The 22,534-nt window shown below is 38.6% G+C and overlaps 1 protein-coding gene across 3 annotated transcripts in view; it reads left to right on the forward strand.

The window, feature by feature from the left end:
- Window positions 1-22,534, forward strand: part of ADARB1 (adenosine deaminase RNA specific B1) — an 87,792-nt gene that overhangs the window by 48,863 nt on the left and 16,395 nt on the right. For all 3 annotated transcript variants that reach the window (XM_075180258.1, XM_075180259.1, XM_075180257.1), the window contains exon 2: window positions 7,572-7,598. In XM_075180258.1, coding sequence (XP_075036359.1) covers window positions 7,589-7,598 — 10 coding nt within the window. In that variant the 5' untranslated portion in view covers window positions 7,572-7,588. The remainder of the gene's footprint in view (window positions 1-7,571; window positions 7,599-22,534) is intronic.

A 22,534-nucleotide genomic window follows, 5' to 3' on the forward strand; every position in this document is an offset into this window, starting at 1 on the left:
CAAACCATCAGTATAGCTAGTTGAAGTATTATTTCACTTACTAACCTCTTAAGTTTACTCTGGGAATGATATATTTATTCTATACATGGATCTATTGTCTACAATGCCTATGAGTTTGGGTTATTTCTGGTAAGGGATTTTTCTGTAATTTGAGCACCTTGTCTAAAATATACTAAATTACAATTAAAAATTACCCACTGTGTGTTCCATACTGTGCCCCGATTTATGCCTTTCCTAAATTGTTTAGCAGTGATCCACATAGTAGACTTTCTAGACCCTTCTGGATAAGGGATTTCCAGATAACATGTCTCATTCCCGTGGGACTGCACTCTTTCTGCCTGCTTTATTGTGGGACTCCTATGCATTAGTTTATCGCAGAATGGGTTATTGGGCTGAAGAACCATTTGCGGGAGCCAAGAAACTTAGACGGGTCCCCTTTCCCCCCAGGTACACCAGTATTGTTAAATCACTTGTGCTCAAAGAAAATGGGGATTGGCACTCATGGAACTTGAAAAAGAAACTAGTTTATTGTAGCAGTATGTCAACTTTTTTGTTCTCCAAGATCTTGTCTTAAAAACATTCCTGGGAGGACCAAAACGTTCACTCGTGAGTGCCATTCCTTAAGCAGAATGGCATGGAGTCTATCAATGTCTGGAATTGTACAGGGGGGATGCAACATTATTCTTCCACAAGAATGTCAATCAACTTATGCCTGGTTGATGACAGTGGAAAACCATTTGGTGTCGCTCCAGAATAAAACCATAAATGTAAAATTGGGTTCTTATCTGGTGAATAAGACGACTGTACCATGTTGCCAACATCTGTTTTGTTCATCAAACCATCGGGTGACCACACATGCTCTGTGAACCGGGGCATTGTCATAATAGATGTGACTTGGGGTGAATATGACTACTTTGTACCATTAAGTAGCGATTAACATTAATTTTGCTTCTAATGGAGTGACTGCACTCAAACTATGCCTGGAGAATGTGTCGTATAACATTGAGCCACCAGAACACTTCACTCTTGCAAACAAGCGCTCAAGTCTGTAGATTTGTCTAGGTTTGTGCCCCACATTGAGGATGAGTGATGTGACCTCATGACCTTCCTCTAGTGCTTGGTAGTCCATTGTCTGTACTGTTTGCACCACTGAACTAGCAAATGTACATTTCCAGGTTTGATGAGTGGTTTGTGCACCACAGTCTGACATGAAGTCCAGCTCAGTGGAGTTCTCGTATGACCATTTTTGATGAAACTGACTGGCAGGTTGTAATCTGCAGTTAATTAATCTACTGTGTTGTGCAGCTGTTTTGTTTTGCACTTCAAATAAATGCACAGATATCACAATCCTGGAATATGTGCATCAGACCACTGATTTGTCTGTTTTTTTATATCCCTTGAAAAGACATCTTTAAATTGTCTTGGTCACTGAAGCTTCAGCCAAACGCTGATCAACATTTGTCCCTCTTTCAAAGTCACTGAGGTCTCCTCTATTAGCCATGCTAGCCATAATTTACAGGTGTCCCAGGCAGTCCCGACTTTTTTTTATTTTATAAATGACCCTTATTAATGCATGAGAAAAGTGTGTAGAAGCCCTTTCTGTCATTCATTGGTGTCCCTCATGTACAAAGTTTCCATTTATTTATTTTTACATTACCTGTGTATTTTGTACATTCAAATGTACATTTCAGACTTCATTTAAGTTTAGCACAGTGTTTATATACAGTAATTGGCCTGACAAATGGTTAATGTGCCGCATAGTGTACAGAAAGCTACTACTTGGTAAAGCAATGGTTGCAGCTGATGGAAAATTGTGTCTAGAAAGAAAATGCTGAGTTGTGTTTTCAATTTCATTTTTGTAATTCATGGTTAGTTACCTCAAATCGAATGGTTTGTGATTTATTACTCCATTTTTCTGTGGTTAAGTCCGTATGTAGGCATGATTTGAACTTTTTAAATCCAAGAAATTTTACTACGTTATGTATTTTTAACAAGCCAATGGGCCTAAATGCAGCCCTTTAAAAAAAAAAGAAAAAAAAAAAAAAGATTGTTTTGTCTGTGTTACAGGAGTCCGTTATAAGTCAAGGAACCACCGTAAAATTTTAGGGGGCATGTAAGGTGAAATGGTATATTTGCTGTGTTTTCCTGGCTCTAAGGTCCAACTCTGTTTTTTCGTGTTATGTCTGCATTAATTCTTCCAAGTAGATATACAGATATTCCATTAGTAAACTTTATGATATATTTTTGCTCTATTCCAGAGTCTGTGTTCCAAAGATATACTTAGCTAAAGTAATGAACGGTTATGTACAATAATTTTGGAATACATAATTATTGAATAATTTGCAGAAACCCATGTCCCTTAAAGAGTCACTAAGCAGAAGATGCGAAGGCATGGCAGGGCATGCTGGAACCTGTAGTTTCAAATCAGTAAGTGCTGCCGGTTGCTTGCCTGTGTTATAGGTCATAGAAGAAATGAACAATCCTTGTTTCATTTTGCTGTGCCCTAGTATGAGCTTCCCTGCAGAAGAAATGAGTTAAATGCATTATTTGCCATCTTGTCAAAAGCTATCAGGTTTGGCATTATTTTATTCCCTTTTAACCTCGCTGCATTTCTGTCCCCAGTTAGAGAGTGAAATTGAAATAATGTGGTACATGGCTAGAAAGACACCGGGGACTGTGGCACAAATTAGAACTGTCACAAATATTTTACAGCAGCTGTGGAGAACGAGGCTGGGTAGTGTGCACTAAATGTCCTTGAATATCTGCCTAAATGAGCTTTATTAGAATTGCTTACTGAATCATTACCCAATTTACTTGTAGCTGTTTTCTGATCCACCCTACTCTTTAAGATCATACTCTCTTTAAACTAATTACATTTCCTATTTCGTTAATGAAAATATTTTTTCATTAAGTGAATTATTATTTTTTCTATTATGTAACTTTTACGTGTTTTTAGGCCACATAGTCATAAGTGCTTATTTACTTCATTTCTTAACAATGTGCTTTATCCAAATCAATAGCTTTTCTATGTGGTCCATTACATATAATTAAGAAATATGTATGTGACTGGATGACATTGAAACAGTGTCAAGCAATAGGGTGTTTGTTTTTTTTTTATTTTTGTACGTTTTTGTTTTTCAATGTTTTCATGTGCAGTGGTAGGACATATAAAAAAAAAAGCTGTGGAGGGGCCTGATCTTGACTTCACATTGGTTAGCCCTGGTTTAAGGGACAGAGATATCCTTTGAGTAGAACATTTGCCTTAATAATGCAGATTAACTGATAATTAAAAGTCCAGTAAACCTAGATCACAAATTGTTTTCCTCTGCAAATTATTAATAGCATTCACAAATATATGCGAAATACTTCAGAGCTTACATATTGGCGCATATATATATATATATATATATATATATATATATATGTATATATAACATAAATACACACACACACACACACACATATATATATATATATATATATATATATATATATATATATATATATATATATATATATACACACACAAGTTAACCCGTGCATGATACTCATGCATTCTAGTCAAATCAAGCTACTTAAGGTGTTAAAAAGGTTCTTGTCATGCATTTGGGCCTAGCCCAGGCCTCCTCAGGGGAAGAGCGTTACTTCCTGACGCAAGCGCCATTTTTTAACGTGGTTTTGTCCACATGTCATCACTTGTCATTTTTCTCCATCACCTCATCCTTCATCTTCATCGCCACATCCTTCATCAAGCTACTTAAGGTGTTAAAAACTCCCCACTGTCACCCCCGGCAACCACCAACCATTCCCAACTGTCACTTCTCCTTCAAGAAATATATAGGTCAGTGTATAACTCTGCCCAGCAGGTGGCGCTGCAGCTTGGTGTTTTTTTCCCACACACGCCACTAGGCTTATATATATTAGATATAGATATATATATAGATATATATATATATATATATATAGATATATATATAGATATATATATAGATATATATATAGATATATATATAGATATATATATAGATATATATATAGATATATATATAGATATATATATAGATATATATATATATATAATGTGTGTGTACGAAAGCTCTTCTGAGGTGGTGCTACTTTCTTATACACAATAAGCTTCCTGTTTGTAATCCCACTGAAGGGCACTGTAAGCAGAGCCTCTTGTAGCCTAAATTGGCAAAAATGGCATATTGCACAGAACAGTAACCACGCCCTGAGAAAACTAGATACATTTGATATGTAGTAGTGTGTAACCTATGTCAAATATCTCTAGTTTTGTACCATTTTTGCTGTGCCCATTTAATATTTCTCTGAAAAGCTCTGCATACATACTGATCTGAATTAATACTGTATATATCATTTGAAATGATTGAATGCCTCTAATTCTTATACCTCATTGTTACAAAGTGGGATTCTTTAAACCAGATTGTATTTAGAGAACAAAATGTACCTGTTAATATGCAGAGCATTATAGAAAGGCTGGCAGTTGCTTTGGTGTTATTTTTAAGGGTCAAGATAACGAACCGTTCATTGTTATTTTAGGAAATTGTGCTGCCTTGAAGTGTAATCCTTTAAATATCAGTGATGGGCACCCTGACAGGCTTCACGCACCACACATCAACCTTAGCAAGAGGTTACAAAATAAAAAACAGCTCCTCGGTAACCCCCACCTCATTTATCCAAAAATGCTCCAAAATGTCACCACTCGCCACAAAATGGCCCCACAAGCACTTTCGCCCCACTTGCCAGTAAATGGCTTCTCACATGCTCTCAGATCCTTCATGTACTCCAAAACTTTCCCACATGCCACTCAGACTACCCTACATGCCTCCACATACCACTCAGATCTCCACCCATGTCCACCACACACCTCTCATATCCACCAGAACTTCCCCACATGTCCCCTACTCGCTAACTAATCTAGAAACCTTTTAGTAAAGAATACTTCCCTTTAGTCCAGAGTCTGCATAGGAAGGAGGGGATAGCATGTTGTGCAGAATACACTCTGATTGTGCTGCATGACCCCCCTCTGCATTGTGCAGAGGTGGTCACGTGACCATGAAGCCAGCTGTTCCTGTTCAGTCCTCATCTCTGCTTTCTTACAAAGCAAAGAATAAGTCAGAGTGGGGTACAATCTCTCACTGGGCCCATGGCGGCCAAAGGGCCACCTGGTGCCCACCACGGATCTACATGATGATCAATTTGAACTGTTAGGCATTTCCATTGCAGCAGCTGTCTCTTCTGGCAACACCATTTAATCATTAACTTAAACTAAAGGTTGCCAGGGCTGTGCGTAAAGCGAACGTATTAGAAAATCCATAAATTAAACCACATTAGTTTATTTCACTGTGTAAGTTTTCTGGTGTTCATTTTTTTAAAAATATCTTTGTGAAAGTAACTGTCCTCAAGTCAAGTATAACCTATTCCTGAACCTCCCAGCTCTTTACAGACAGTACAAGTCAACTGGTACAGTTTTCCTTGGCTTTTACAAAATGGAAATGGTTTGGGGGTGTCAAGCAGTGTGACTTAGCTGTCACAATTTCCCGGTATGCTGTGTTTGCAGTTATAGCTAGAGGTGTTCCACGTTTCAGGCTAGTGTCTTCAGTGTTCTCCTCAGAAAATGTTGCCAGCCGGGTGGCATTAAGAAGTAGCCGGGTGGGTGCAGTTTGCAATAATATTGAAAAATTGTGGAGGTTATTGTCCACACCTGTCAGGGCTGGTCAGAGTGGTGATCAGAGTTCTAACACACACTGCTGGCTGTAGTGCTAACATAGTCCCTGTTTTAATAGGAGAAACAATTATTTTATATTGTAACCTGTTGGGCATTAAGAGCCGGGTGGCAAGTAAAAACAGGCGGATGGTGCTGGGGAGAACACTGGTCTTGGTGAGATATGGTGCAGTTATATAATGGGATTTAATGTAACATCACTGGCACTGCCCCGGCATGAACATCTCTTCCTTTCCACACAGACTGGCAGACTTGCTCTGCAGAAATAAATGGGCATTCTGTCTACACTTAAAGGAGAGTAGTAATGTTTTAATTATGTCGTGTATATTATACAGCTTATTAGGGGCTTTTATTTGCTTGTTAAGCTCATATTGTACAATTAGAGAGCAGTAGTTCACTTAGGGAGGCAGCTTTTTGTTTGTCCCTGGCCCCACTTGTAGAAAAACCCAGTACAGCTCTCATATGGAGCCCCTGGTGTTACATGAATGCTCCTGGCTTTTAAACCTAGTTTATAGCACATAAACACAGATTATTGCAAAATTGTTTAAAGAAAAGAGATTCCTCTATAGGGGATAAACACACACACACACACACACACACACACACACGGTACGTGCTGCCGTTATTTCACCCTAAGCATGTAGCTTGGTTCACCACTAATAAAGTACACATATTTGATATCCCAGTAATGGTTACAAAAGGCAAAATAACATTTTGAGTATTTTTGGGGAAGACTTGTGTAAAACGTGCAAAGTTTTTTAAAAAATGTGTTTGTTTTTTTTGGCCTATATTTCACCTATTAAGAATAAATACATTTTAACATAACTATGGCATGTAAAATTCACTTGCGAGCAGAAAAAAGTGTATATGTGCGTGTGTGTGTGTGTGTGTGTGTGTGTGTGTGTATATATATATATATATATATATAGATAGAGATAGAGAAAAGTCTTTATTTCATCAAACAATAATTCTTTTGCCTCTCATTTCCTTGACCCTGTGAGCCCATAAAACTTACAGGCTGTCCCTGAAATGTAATCTCTGGTCATAGATCTTGAAAGATTTGTACAATGAATTATTCACATTTTGCTGGGTAAGGTAGCCTTGAACACGATGCCATTTTATTCCACATTGGAAAATGAGTCTTGAAAAATGTATTCATTACAGCAAAGTTTAGCCAGGCATGATATGAAGCACTGCTATTATTCTCATCTGCATTTTAGCATGATGGTAAATGACTGGTAATCAAGCCTTTCACTTTACCACTTATGCTTTTTTTTAGATTATTTAAAGTTGGCCTAGAGTGGTTTCCATCATTTCATTGTATTCTTACTATTTTCCTTCTATTGCTGTTTCTGCCCCGTTTTAGTTTTGTTTATTGCTGTATTTAAAAACAAATAGTCTGATAAGATTTATAAAAATGTATCATAATGAAATTGACAACTGTTTCATAAAATGGCACTTGGAAGATAATTTTTCAAAAGACTCGTTGCTCTAGTGCTAGAGTGGGACTAAATATAACAGTAGCTGGACTGTAGCTTTTACCCCCAAATGGTTTATTTAACAGAGCAGCTCATGGGACCAACAATCAAACAATTCATTGTTTTATTCAGCAAATGCTTTCTCTACAGCCAAAATATATCTTGAACTCCACAAAATATGCTTTGTTGCTCCACTGAAATTGCAGCTTTAAAAACAAAGTAGGGAAATCTGGGAATAGAATTTATGAAGCCTGTAGTAATGTTTGCTATCAGAAGGCTGAATTGTATTATATGTTGCTTTTGTATGTGCCAAACACTTATTGTTTTTTATTTTTTTCCCCCCATAGGCATAATCACGAAAGCAATGGCTGAAGGTATGAACCAATTGATACTTTGCTTGTTTAACCGAATCCCTGAAATATGTATCCATTCTGTCTCAAAGTATCAATGGAACTGTTGTGACTATATTCCATCTCGTTTGCCTTTCTGTAAGGAAATCCATTTGGTAGGCTGTGGACGCTATAACTTTGGTTCTCCCAATTCCATCCACGCAGAACATTTATGTACTATGTGTGCCAAATCCCTTTGAAACCTTTTAAAATCTGATTTTATGTGATTTTAATGTTTTTGCATAAAATGACTTTCTCTACTACTTTCAGAAAGTACAGGTTTGGGACCTATTATTCTTAATGCTTAGGACTTTGTGTTTTTCAGACTAGGGGTTTGTACAACTTATAGCACCATGCCTAAAATACACTAAATAGTCAGGGCCATCTTAACAACATTATGGGCCCCCGGGCAAAGCAGTGCATTGGGGCCTCTACATATACATATAGATATAGATATATAGAGATACAGATATAGATAGATAGAGATAGATAGATGTACTTGCTCAGTGACCCTTGAAGGTTTTTTTTGCAGGTTTTTTTCTTTTGCAGGATTACTTATTCTCATTAAAAGCCCTGCCTATGGGGCCACCTTGCCCGTGGGGCCCCCGGGCACCTGCCCATCGTGCCCAATGAAAAAGATGGCCCTGTAAATAGTGCTAGTAAAATGTTTGAGCACTCATTACAGTAGGTTTATTGGCTGCTGACTAAAATTGATCTTGGTGTGAGAGTCTTTGTGGGGGTATGAAATTTAGACTGTAAGCTCCAATAGGGTATCTACTAATGTGAATGATTATGTATTCAATGTACAGCATACTTACCAATTTTAGAAAGTTGGTTTCCGGGAGCCTGCTGGGGGAGGTGGGCGTGATGGGGGGCAAGGCTACAAAATGCCCGTTTTTTGGACCCGCCCCTGTGACGTAATGACGCAGACGCATCATTTGACAGCGGGGGATGGGGCCAAACACTTCCCGGAATCTCGGCGTTTGGGACCTAATTCTGCCCACTTCACTAGGAAGTGGGGCACTTCCTAGTGAAGTGGGCAGATCCGGGAGATTGCCACACTCTCCCGGAAGTCAGTGAGACTCTTGCAAAATGCGGGAGTCTCCCGGACATTCCGGGAAAGTTGTCAAGTATGATTTACAGTGCTGCATAATAAGGTGGCGTTAGAAAAACAATTACATACAGCTATTTACTTTATTCTTACTGGGTTTGGAACTTTATGGATAACAGATTTCTGGATAGAAGGTTCCATACCTATGTTTTTCCCTTCTACCTACAACAATGCACATTAAAAAAAGAAAAAGATTATTCAGACGTCTGTTATATTTGTCTATTGTTATAACATTCGCAGAAACAGAAAAGTGCACCGAAATGTTAGATTTATTTTTTTTCATATTCCTGTGTATGGTGCATTGGTTAAGTTCCCTCTAACTCAAGCTCCGACTTTGCAAATCTGTCGCTTGGTGTTGGCTGTAAGATTTGCATTGTGCATACACAGCACAAACAATTTTAAGGATGTTTCCCACATACTGAATTGGAAATCCTGTTTGTTTTTAATTTTTCTGCCTCTGTGAAATTGCAGTGCTAGGCTGCATAAAATCTGCATTTATCAACCTGTTGAAAAATCGCTGAGATAATGAAGTAGGAACTCCTGCCTCAGCAGTTGTGTGGAAGGATGGCATCTTTTTCTTGGCTTCAATGGTTAGACTGTAAGATTAAAAGATGCTATAAGCCTTTTAGAATTATTCCTGGAAAAGTTATGTACAGCCAAACAACCCTTTGCTTCTAAAACACATCTTAAATGCAAGTGGCGCTGTGGACCCTTTGTGGTGCCTTATAAATAAAAGGTAATAATATACACTGTAGACATACTAATTGAATGTCTCTTGTGTACATAAGCTTTGCAAGTCTATATAGAAAATGAAAGATAGAATGCCTGTACCCAAAGAGAAGTGAATAATTTTCTTTTTCCAGATTATTTTTTAATGGGTAGCAATAGATGTCTATATGCACATGGTAGGAATGGATAAAAAGAATGCAAATAAACCCAACACTATGCTTATTAATGGAGTCTCAGCTGTCCACAAAGCTGCTTGCACAGATCTCAAAATGTTCCGGCATACTGCCATAAGGAGAAATAGGAGAATATTAAGTGTAGCGCTGTTTATAGCACTGAAGAATTGTACGTATGACTCCCACTAAATTTACATTCCTCCAGAAAGAAAATGGACTTAAGTTAATAATTTTGAATTCCAGAGCTTAATCTCCTGTTAAAGATGACTGTCCCACAGGGGGAACAAAAAATTTTAAGCTCTTCATTCTAGACGGCAACAGATCTTTCTAGGAAAGTGACATAAGCAGACTAGTTCTAGTATAGCTGTTATGATGTATAAACCAGCAAGTTAGTGAGCCCACTAGGTGACTGATCTCTTGTGTCCTCTTCTTTGTAATCTCCAAATATAATGTTTTTCACAAAATGTTTTCTCTTTAATTAAAAATGTATGTTAGATATTATGTTTATTTAAGAAATGTTGCCATGGTTATACAGAGTAGATATTATTTTCAGAAATATCCATAGAAATGCATTGTTTCACTCATTATACCCATGACTACTATTTGTTTTTGAGGGTTACTTTTGCATATTGTTGGTCAATGTATAATAGCGTTCATTGATGATACTATTGTGCAGATGCTATCAGTAAGTCGTGTAGGAACTACAAAAATGCAAACGTCCTGCGCGTGTGTGTATATAAAATATATATATACGTGTGTGATAGAGATAGATAGATATACATACATACATACATACATACGCACGCACTCCTATTTTATGAACATCTGAGACAAAGGGCATTTGTGCCTACAGTTTGCAGGTATGTGGATTCTCCGATAAATGTGTATGATGGAAACAACAAAAACATCACCTGTAAAGTCCAGCCCTTTAGAAACCCACTCTTTGAAATTTCAGGTTTTCCCCTAAAGTACTACTCGGTTTAGCTTTAATTATGAGGGAGGATACATTAGTGCTGTCTTTATTATGTTAGTTTTTGTGTGTTAAAGGTTTTCATTACATTACTTGAAGTGTAAAGTGGGAAATGCAGCCCTTCTCAGCTTCCAGTATCTCCTTTGAATAAACTAATTCTATATTTAATCCTGTTTTAAATGCTAAACTTGGCGCACTTGACAAGGTAGATCCCCAATCTGTCCAGCTCCTCCCCTTGGTACAGACGTTTGCACACACTGGGGCATATGCAATTAGCTTTCCGGTTCGCGGGATTGCGCCGGAACGGCCCGCGAAGTCAATCACGGTACTGCAATAACGTGGATTTTTGTTCGCAGCCCATAGGGTTGCGTATGAAAATCTGCGTTATTGCGGTACCCTATTACCAGCAATACTGCGCATGTTTCGCGGTAACGCGCTTTACCGCGAACCGGAAAGCTAATTGAATATGCCCCGCAGTGTCATCTTGGCCCGGAAATCCATTCCCTTACATGTAAGATTGGGTGCATTTGTACTAGAGTAGGCACGTAACATCACTAAAGAACATCTGCACTCTCATTTTGGTCTTTCATAAATGAGCTGTAATGAATGTTATATTGTTTCCCTCGTTCATACTAAGTGAAAAATTTCCAATACAGCAAACATGGTTATAACAAAGATTTTCAAAATACTGTACATAAAATGCGAATATAAATGTTTTTAAATGTTGTAGTATAGGGTTAATTTCACTGTTTTGAGTCTCACTAGCAAAGCTGTCATTAAATGTATGGTTCCTTAATGGGTGCACATATCAGATGTTCAAATAAAGTACGTTCTGCAGCGATGTATGCCAGAGCAGATCATTTAACCCTTTCATTGAAATTCATGTTTTATGCATTCCCCAAGTAACACATGCAAATAGAATGTAGGAACTACTCATTCTCACACTCAGATGTGAGTAGACCTTGATAGAAATAAGAACGCCGCTCCCCATTAGATTGTATGCTCCCTACTGTCTTGTCTGCTAACACCTTGTCCACTTGTATACTCATTTTAATTATGCCTCTTGCATGTTCCGTACTATAATTTGTTCTATAATTTTGCCTCATGGCTTCATATTAAGCTTCAATTCTCAATTTATGTATTTCTCCCTCTATGGGTTTGCAGAAATGTGTTGTGTTAAATAACCACTATTGCTTAAGCAGCGTTGTGTAGATTTTTAACAGTTTTCATGTAATTAAACTGCACAGTTTACTTTTAAAACCACATTTTAGCTTGCAGGTCTCACTAGTGTGACTTAGTATATGGATGTTCCATAAAATGCCTTGTTTTTATGCCTCATGTTATCAAAAAAGGACGTATTAAAATATAAATCGATGGTTTTTACTCTGATCTCATGACGTCTGTGTCCAGATCTTGTCGGCTATAGAAAGACATTTCTGTTTTGAGTTAATTCTGCGACCCATGTCCAGTTGCTCTACTTTCCTTTTTCCGACTGGAAAGTAGAAAAGGCTAATGAAGGTGCAGTGATTAACCTGGAAATACTGTTTGGGTGATATTTTTTTATGCCATGAGCTGTTTTCAGGACATGTATTTAAGGACAAGAATGCAGGACTGGCTGAAATTGCTCCTTTAAGATCTATAGATGTTATCGCTGAAGCCTTCTGCTTTGTACAATTCAATGTTTTTATGTCTGTGGTCTGCAGCTCTTCAGTCATTGTCTCAGCTTTGATGCTCTCTGCAATATCCCTTATATAGGAGAACAGGGACATTTATATTTGACTTGCAATGCTGAACCAGTCATTTCTTTGTATGTGTGTTAATCACATTCGTTTTAACTGTTTGACTATCTTGTATGCAATGTGCCTTTAGTATTGTTTATGAATGAATATAGATGCGACTGTCCCTGCTAATGTTTTTAAAAGGTATGTATATAATATGTGGTTGTGTATATAGCAATAAGAAGCATTTTGTCGCCCTTAATTGTATAGTTTGTGACCAGTTGTTAGTTTGCCCAAGCACCGCATATGGTACTGAATGTTGTGAATGCAGTCATGCAGTTAGCACTCCTCTGTGTTGTGATGTCCTCACTAATCTTTCCATAGAGGAGGGAGAGCCCCTTTGTCTAATACGACCCAGAACAGCTCTCCCCTTATAAAAACTTGGGGGAGGGGGAGTGAACCATTTTATAATAATTTTTATGACTTGTGTATTATCACATATTGGTAAATCATAGTGACCTGGATAAGAACATAAAATGCCTCTCCCTGCATGGTCCTGTTTTAATATACATCATCCTTGTGTGTGAAAATGTTTGCATTTGTGATATGTTGCTAATAAGTAGAGAGAAGTCTAGTAGCCACAGTCGTGTGTTATGTAACCAGACAGACCGTAAAGGAAGAGAAATAAGGGATTTAGTAAAGTAACAGCTGAGGGAGGCAGAGTATATAGACACTAATAGGGGAACTTTATTAGAAAGAGACAGGTGGGAGGTGTAGCCCTCCTTGGCCTGTTGAAGTGGATATAAGACAACTTTGTGTATGAAAGTGTTTTTAGAATCTCAGCTGGAGGTATGATTTGTATTCAGTTATGTGAAAAAGGAAGTATACCATATTTAAACTAATAAATCTAAGCTTGTGACAAACAACCCATAGCTGTTTTTACATTGTCAATGTTTATTCAACACACGGTAAGCTAACATGAAGCAGTATGTGGAAAAAATATGTACACGTTTACCGCTTCCGTATACAACATAATATGAGCCAGATGCTGCTAATCAACTACACGTAATTATTTTTCATTGGTTGCTGCACCCACCTCCATATACAAGGAGACAAGTGCCGCTCTGAAGACAGTTAGCACTCTTCCTATGTCTGGGCATCCCAACAAATTCCCCTGAAGAACAGGCTTTATGATGTTTCATTTAATTGCAAATAATCAAATCTAAGAGCTATATCGAGGAGTCTATAGGCCTCTGTTACCAGGGTAGCTGGACAGAACTGAAGAATGGCTTTCAAAGAAGGTTAGCCAAGAAAAAACACTTCTCTGCAGAAATTAAAATGAAGACAATGCAGTATGGATTAGGTTTGCAAAGTTGCATATTAGTGAAATACCACAAGACAAATGTGAAGTCTTCATGTACAAGATCATATGTCTCATAAAATCATGATGTATTGGCACATGAACTTCACAGTTCAAGCACAATGGTGAAGGATTGATAAACTACATAACATTGATGCTCATTTCCATTTTTCCAAAAAACCTTCACATTTAATATTTCAATAACACACACACACACACACACACACACACACACACACACACACACGAAATAAAGACTGTGATACATATTCAAATTTGGCAAAATCAGCTCACAGTTTATTAATAATTATAAAATTTTGGTTATGGAGAAAGCAACTGCAGAACCGCTCCAACTGATGACCTGAACCAAACGAGTGGATGGCCAAATGTGCCCTAACTCCACATAGCCAAGGATAACCTCCCTTATTGTATGGCCGGAGCTAAACCTGGCCTCAGAGTAAGTACACCACCTCTAGATTCACAATGACAATGTTCACATAAACAGTCAAGGGATCCTTCACAAAACGGACCAAGAGTCACCATTACCTTGAAGAGGGTGGTCACCAGTGGCCAATAACCTAGAGCTCCATGTGTATCAGTCGCTGTTCTCAGTGCTTTCCCACCACAGCTGACGCCCTTTAACGGACTGACAGCCCACCCCTACATGACCTAAGCCAACCACCAACTTCCGAGAAAATTTGCTTAATGAACAAAATTAACCCCTTATTAAGATGGACCCAATCGCTCCTAAATAATTTAATTTGATCAACCGTAATGCATGGATGATCAATAACGAATCCGCCAATGGACTTAATTTCTTTCCTAATGGCGCAATTAAGCTTTTTAACAAGCTTTTAAAATTATATTTTTGGAGAATTACTCCTCTCCAGTGGAGGCGTGGAATCATGGCAGACTAGGACAATTTCCCCTTTCCCATGTCATTGCCACCAAAGTGAATTGCAATAATATCTGGGGGTCTCCATTTACCTATTGAGTCAACATGGAAAGAAAAGCAGGCCAACAAAGGCTCCTGCTGCCAAATCAGTGTACTTCAATGTGCAATGAAAGGATGACCAATTACATTTTGTGTTTGGACGCCCAAAACACATACAAATGGCCCATAACCCAAATTTGAATCTTCCTCATAAACATACCTGTTAGACAATTTATTAAGCTTATTATTAATAAAACTAAAATATAATACAACCAATAACATATGTATTGATCAAATCATGCATAAGGGTAGCGATAGGGGAGCAGCGGTAACCCACATGAAGGACATAAAACCCGAAAACCCCGGAGGCCAATAGCCAATCAGGCCTTTATCCGTGGAGAGACGGGAGAAATCCCTTCATTGCCCTTGCAAAGCGACAAGCAGCAAAGCCCTGGGTTACCGAGGGAGAGATAATATAGCCAGTTATTTATTTGGTCTAATGTATTTTTTATAGGCATCTGACTTCCATCTGCCTAAAGATTTATGGCATCAATGGAAGAATCTGCCACTGCTGCAGATGTAGCTGCCCCAATTCTAAATGAATGTGTGCCATAAAGAGCTGGGTTTAAACCCAGATATTCTAATGATTTTTTTGAATAATGCATTCAATTGAAATTTTGTAAGTGCTTTACCATCAAGATGCACCAAGAATAGTTTACTCGTGGAGACTCTAACCTCTGCCTAACGTCCAACTACTGTCACAGGACAGATTCATTTATCTGAATGGGGATATATGTTAATCCAGCAGCCTTTGCCCAATTGATCTGTTTTTGACCTGGCTATCAAACCTGCACTTGTGCAAATACTCGATTGCGCAACTAATTCAGAAATTCTAAATGCTCCAATAATTGCTAACACACAAGCTGCGCTAAATAACATAAACTCAAATCTATCTGATGTGATATTTTCTAATGCAATGATTAATTGATGTAATAACTGTACATCTAAAGGTCTCCTGGAATCTTCTGAAACTGGCCTGTCACAAACCCAGCCTCTAAGTGCTTTAGAAATTAGGAAACTCTTAGTAAGGTCTTCCACTCCTTTTAATTGGACCATGAATGATATACCTGCTAAAATAGCGACCTGGATGTTTTGGATGCTCCTGATTTGTATCGGGACCAGATAAATGCCATTATATCGTCACTCTGACCTGAATCCCGACGACCCTGAGCAAGTAGGAATTGGCTCCATTGTTCCTAAGCTGCCTGATATGCTCGCCTAATAGATGGTGCCAATGACATCTCGACGAGTCACTTTATGCCGGCCTGATGATGACAAGCAGGGTATAGGACCCTCAGTTTTGTCTTGTGTGATTGGAACCCCTAAAACTGAAAATAAGGCTTGAGACGATTTTAATGTATCTAAACATTGGGAAGAACCTGCCAATCCCACTATTAAAAAATAGTTTAAATAGTGAGCTAACCCGCAATGTCCAGTTCCTGCTTGAATGCACCAATGGAGGAATGAACTAAACCTCTCAAAGTATGCACAGGATATCGAACAACCCATGGGCAGACCTCGGTCTATATAATATCAATCTTGTATTTTAAAACCCATGAGTCGAAATGAATGAGGATGCAATGGCAACAGACTAAATGCAGACTCAATGTCCAACTTGGCCAACAAAGCACCCTGTCCAAAATTCTGAACTACCGCAAGGGCAGATTCAAACAAAAACCAGATTGGAGGTTTGGGAAAAGAAGAAATTTGAGTAGGCCCAAATTCCACGTGTGTGTGGAAGGGGGGGTTGTAATTGGCTGTCCATTGCTGTAAAGAACCTTGTTGATTGACTGGGTTCAAAACACCGCATCCCTCCTGCATCGTTCTTGGGTAACTATCTAAACCCCTTGAAATGTACCTGGGGGAAAAGACCATTGTGATAGCTGTGTTGTAGAAGTTTGCTCTTAAACCCCTTTCAAATTGGCCTTGTAAACCTATGGGATTCTGAGTAATTTGACTAGGCCCTTGTTGAAAATTATGAATATTGGGGTTAAATTAGCCCTGAACACTAGGTGTCATAATATTAGAAAAACCTCTAGAATTGCATGAAAAAAGGCATGATATACCTGAATGTCGTCTGTCCCTAGTGTTAGATCCTGATCCAGCTGACCCTGTTACAGCTTGAAAAGTTTGTGCTGGATTCATAGTTTGCTGAGGCAAATTAGGAAACTTTAATTGTATTCCAGAATTATGATGAGAAATCCATGGCTTTGAACATTCTGAGCCACTAGATAATTTGTAAATGTTTGAGAAATTGGTGTGTCTATATTTATTCCTGTGTCTGAGTGTGTGTGTGTGTGTTAGGGAATTTAGACTGTAAGCCCCAATGGGGAAGGGCCTGTTGTGAGTGAGTTCTCTGTACAGCGCTGCAGAATTAGTGGAGGTATATAAATAAATGGTAATAATCTAATGCTAAATTATCATTTGTAGACAAATTAATGGCAGAAATCCTCCTCACCTCATCATTATTTTCATTTGCTCTCCTAATATTTTGTGCCAATAAGGGGCTTGGAAGTGACAATTCTCCCTCACTGTTGTACCAGTCAGCACATAACTGACTCGTCCAGATTCTGGCAGTGGAGGGGTTAAATGAATAGACCTAATATTATTGTTCAGTAAATTATTGTTCCCCTCTGCTAACATTTTAGCATTTTGCTGTGAATTATCTAAAACATCAGCAGGGGGAGCTTTTGTAGTGTTAGCCATGTTTGTATTGGTCCGATCCAATGTTGTGTTAATATCCATGTTGGTGACAGTGTCCCTGGCCAGACTGAGGGGATGAAAATCCCCTCTCTGAAAGGGAGCGACGCCTCCTAGAACTAGAAGCTCTGGAATCAGGCTGAATGACAGCCCGCTCCAGAGTCCGTGACCTGCGCATGCGCGTATCACCGGACAGTTTAGAAAGTACAGTTGAGCCACGAGAGTGCGCGTGTCGCCGGCCTTTCCCACCAACGGAAGCTCCCTGACTGGAAGCCTCCGCTGGGGCATCTGAAGGCACATTAGGCCAAGTGGCAATGAGCATGTCACTGTCGATAGACATTAAATTTTGTAGAGGAATTGTAATGCCACCTCTAAGATGGTTCTCGGAAGGGATGGGACACCATGTTAAGCCTGAGCGGGCGGAAAGCCGTCCGTTTAGGTCTAGACATTTTATTAGAAATAAAATGAGATAAAAGTAAAAAAATTTGAAAAAAAGCGTAATAGGATAAAAGAAAGAAGCAAGAGAGTGAAAATACAGATAAGAATAAAAAAGGGGATTAAAAGTAAAGAAAATTGATAAGAAAGAGTTAAAGCAAATTAAGATTAGTAAAGCTCAAGAAAAGTACAAAGACAAATCGCACAAAAAAACAGGCAAAAAGGGGGATACAAATCCTTTCTCTCTGCTGCAGTCATAGGTCTCACTCAGGATTTTGTTAAGATTAGCTGACAAGTGAGGGTTTATATAACCTCACCTTAACCAAAACAAACACTAAAAACATAACCCATGCGGGTACATATTCAAAGTATGTGAGCCCAAATGCATTTGTTTCAGTTCGTTTGGCTTAAATGCCTCTCGTCGTCATCAGTTGTTTTGCAGCAAAGGGCCTTCACATCCTGCAATCAGAAAATCCAGCATGAACTCCTTTTCTATTCGATTTTCAGAAAACAGAGCCTGAGCATCTCTAGTTAGAAGTGTGTAGCGTGAATAGTTTTTCACCTTTCTAAAACTGCCTATGTTTGGTAGGACCTCGTAAAAGACCAATTACAGTCCTTTGCTATAGAGAGACGATGTGTGTGTATACATATTTAGAGCCGCTTACAGATATGCAGGAGGAAGCAGATCTGAAGAAAGCATCATTTAATAGGTATAGCTTTTTTCCAGTAGTATTGAAGGGAAAATGTTATCCAATAGTGACAGTGTTCAAAACTGATGCTGAGTGCTGGAGCAGTCACTTTTTGATCATGTGTGATATGTTGCCTGTCCATTATGTGTAGCTGTGTTTTATTTTGGTTTTGCTATTCCATCTTTATCTGCAAAGTATTTCATTTTGGCATCTGTTTTAGGTGTACTCTTTCACAGGCCTTGTGACAGGTATCATTATTATTATTATTATCCTTTATTTGTTAGGCGCCACAAGATTTCCGCAGCGCCGTACACCATACAAACAGTACACTATACAGGGTGAAACAGTACAAAACAATAAACAGAGATACCAGTACTTCAGGAGCTCCAGGCAGGTTAAAGCAATAAACACAGAGCTGAAGAACAGGTGAGGAGACAGGAGGAAAGAGGACCCTGCTCAAGTGAGCTTACATCCTAAGGGAGGGAAAACAGAACAGGCACAAGGGGAGCCAGATGAGGCAAGGGAGAGAGCGAGTGGAGGAGATGAAGGGGTTATGCGGATGGTTGGTAGGCTTTAAGGAAGAGGTGGGTTTTCAGTGCACGTTTGAAGGAGCACAGAGTAGGAGAGAGGCGGATGGAACAAGGGAGGTCATTCCAGTGAAGGGGGGCTGCACGGGAAAAGTCTTGGATTCTGGAGTGTGAAGAAGTAATGAGAGGAGGAGAGGCGGCGATCATTGGCTGAGCGCAGGGAGCGGGCAGGGGTGTGTATGGAGAGGAGGTTAGAGATGTAGGGGACAGTAGAGTGGGAGAGAGCCTTGTATGTGGTGGTGGTATCATGCATACACTTTAAACATTGTATTATAAAATCTTCAACGCACTGTTACTTTAATAAACTTGTAATTGCTACCACATATTTGCTATCAACCACTATCGGCTCAGATGAATTTCACCGTTTACTTTTGTTGGAGTTGACAGAAGATGAAAGACGCGAAGGCAAGAATACACATCAGCTCTTGTAAGTGTGGTTAGAATAGACCAAGGTTCGCTGTGGTTAAGCTACCGCTCCTAAATGTCACTAGAAGACTAAAATCACAGTGTACTGCTTACTGTATTGCTTTATTCCGAGATTTTGTTCTAGAACTTTTGGATGCCGCAGGAGAATACATTCAATCCTGTTTTGATCATTATTTGCACACAATGTAGTGTGATGAGAGAGCAATTAGAAGTGACAGAACATAAGTGTTCTACGTATGCAAGGTTCATCCTTGAGTCTCATATTTTTACAGGCCAGTAACTTAAACTAAGCAATACATACTTTTGGTCTCTGATGTAAAATAACATATTTCCATGCTAGTATAGTATAAAATCAATTGAGGTGTCATCTTTGTAGAATGTTTCAACCCAGATCAGACAGGGCAGGAGAGAGGATCAGCGCTGGGTTAGGCTGGTTACCCAAGCATCTCAACCAGCCCCAGTGCTAGCCAGCCTGTGCTGTATCACACTAACACAGGTAGATGATCTGCTAGGTTTTACACCAGCCCCAGGCTAGATTGCTTGGGATGGTAGTCACAAAGAACCAGCCTTGTCACCATGAGGCTGGAGCCTATGCAAGTGGGTGCACAAACAAATAACATGCCCGCTCCCTCCCCTGAAAGACTGCCAGTCCTATCTTCAAGTTCATGGGCTCTTCCCATCATGCCATGGCTGCGAGTGCCAGGGTAATAAATATTGGGACCCATGGAGTTGACCGCTTTGCTACATGAGTGGCTCCTATAATGGTAGGGTGTTACAATACACTGCTCCATTACACTAAAACAGTAATAAAACATAAATAAAACAAAACCGATTAATTGTTAACCATAAATGCCGCAAATATTTATTTTTCTTAAAAAAAAAAAAAATGTTTTTAATGTGATTTTACTTTTTTGACTAATACTGGCAAAATTGCCATCTCTTGATTTTAAAAACTGCTATAAAACGCTGCAAGGAAATATGCACATAGAACGTATGCATTGGTTTGATAAATGCAGGTAAAAAAAAAAAAAGATGAAAAAAAGAAAGCAACTGCATGTACTTTTTGCGTGTGATCTTTCCCACATTGTGTATTTGTTTGCATCTATATCAATTGCACTGCTGTAAATAGATTCTGTTAGTAGTTGTCAAGAATCCCCAATTCTGATATAAGAACAGGAGAAACGCCTTGCAGTCAAGGTTTTGGTTAACAGTCAAGTAGGCATCTCGGGAGGGAAGAAAGATAGTCTTAACAAAAAACAGCTGCATTTTGTAGCTAAACATACAGCGGGTGAAAAAAGCACACATTAAATATATATTTATTGAGAAAAATGTTGATGTGTTCAATACTTATTTCACCCGATGTATGTGGCATTTAATCTCTACTAATGCCAGTCACCCTCATTTCTGACCTGTTGATTTCGGCATGCTGTCACACCATTAATTAACACAAATTAACTATTAAACCGGTGCGGACAGTAAAACAGGTGTTCTTTGTTTATTTTTTGGGAGGGCATGGTTTGGGGGCTGTCTAGTTTTTCAGAGGAGCTAGGCAAACCCTCAGTGGTATGCAGCCATCCCCATGTGGTGTGACCAAGCCCCTTTTGTGATATGTGCACACATACCAATTTGAGCAATGTTGGGAAGTATGTCTCTTATGCCTAGGTCATTAACTGATATTGGCAGGTGAATCTGTATATGTGTGCAAAGCACTCTATGCAGCCTACATAACGTGACCTCAACATTGAACATGATCATTACACATTTTTTACACCATATACAGACATATCCAACACATGACCATTGAGCAAGTTCATAATACAATTGATGTTCTATGTTCAGTGAAAGATAGTCATTGCATTCAAATTAATTTTAATATATAATAATGGTGTTTGTGTATTGTCTATGGATCGCATTTGCAAATCAACTTAGTACAAACCTGTGTTGACTCTTGAAGTGACAGAAAACCTTTAGGGCTTGATCACATACACACTGAGAGAGTGGGTGAAAATAGTGTTGTTTTTAATGTGTTTTCCATGCATTTACTTTAACCAATATAATCTATTGTACACGTACAGTGTGCTAACCAATGAGAATTACGATGCGATATGTTCTAAAACCATTCTAATGAGCTTTTCTTGTGTTTACGTGTGAAGGGAGCAAAATAATCTGGATAACTGAACGGCCCCTTAACTCTCTCCTTGTCCTTTGCACAATTGTACTGTACACGTATGCAGGCAAATTTATGAGACCTACATGTTGATTTGAACAGTTCAAAATTCTGTTCGGTCTACAAAGCAGAGGTGCTTATCTCTCTTCTCTTTTGTAATTATGGATAAAAATGTCAGCTGTATATATTTCACACAAAATTGTTACTTGAAAAACTTATTCAGAAACAAATTTATAAGCCAGCAAATTTGAAATTCTTTTATGCTGTGAAGCGTTAAGTTATTAGATGCTAAATAATGCCTTATCTATGAAAACCACAGGTCCACCTACACTGCGTTTTTTGCATTTCTGAGAATGCTCATTTAATAAATATAATGCATCATCCTAAAATTAACATAGTTTTCTATTGGTACTGAACAATGTTTTGTGGCTGTATAAAATGGAAAGATTGTATCCTCCTATTTGAATATTTGAAACAATATATCTATTAGCCAAACTGAAAAGTCCTGTTCTACCCCCTTTTCACTTACCCTGTCACTTGTTATGATTTCTCTGGTGCACAAATTTGTGATGTTAGGATCTATTTTACCATTACTGGAATGAGCCTGTTTCTGGCAGACATTTTTTACTATAGACTTCCTAGTATAAATATAAGTGAAATACCATTTGAGCTTGTTTGTATATTAACTGTTATTTGCCCCCTTTTTTATGGGGGTTGTGGTACCCAGCTTTGTGTGTTTTTTTTTATATATTCCAGTTTAATTAGTACTTAACAGGTTATGACTAAGGGGGGCAGGGATTACTGCATGGCCTGGCAGGGATGAAAGTTTTTGGTTCTCCATGCTCCATCTGGGAGGCTAATG

This window comes from Mixophyes fleayi, chromosome 7, assembly GCF_038048845.1.
Source record: "Mixophyes fleayi isolate aMixFle1 chromosome 7, aMixFle1.hap1, whole genome shotgun sequence".
NCBI lineage: Eukaryota > Metazoa > Chordata > Amphibia > Anura > Limnodynastidae > Mixophyes > Mixophyes fleayi.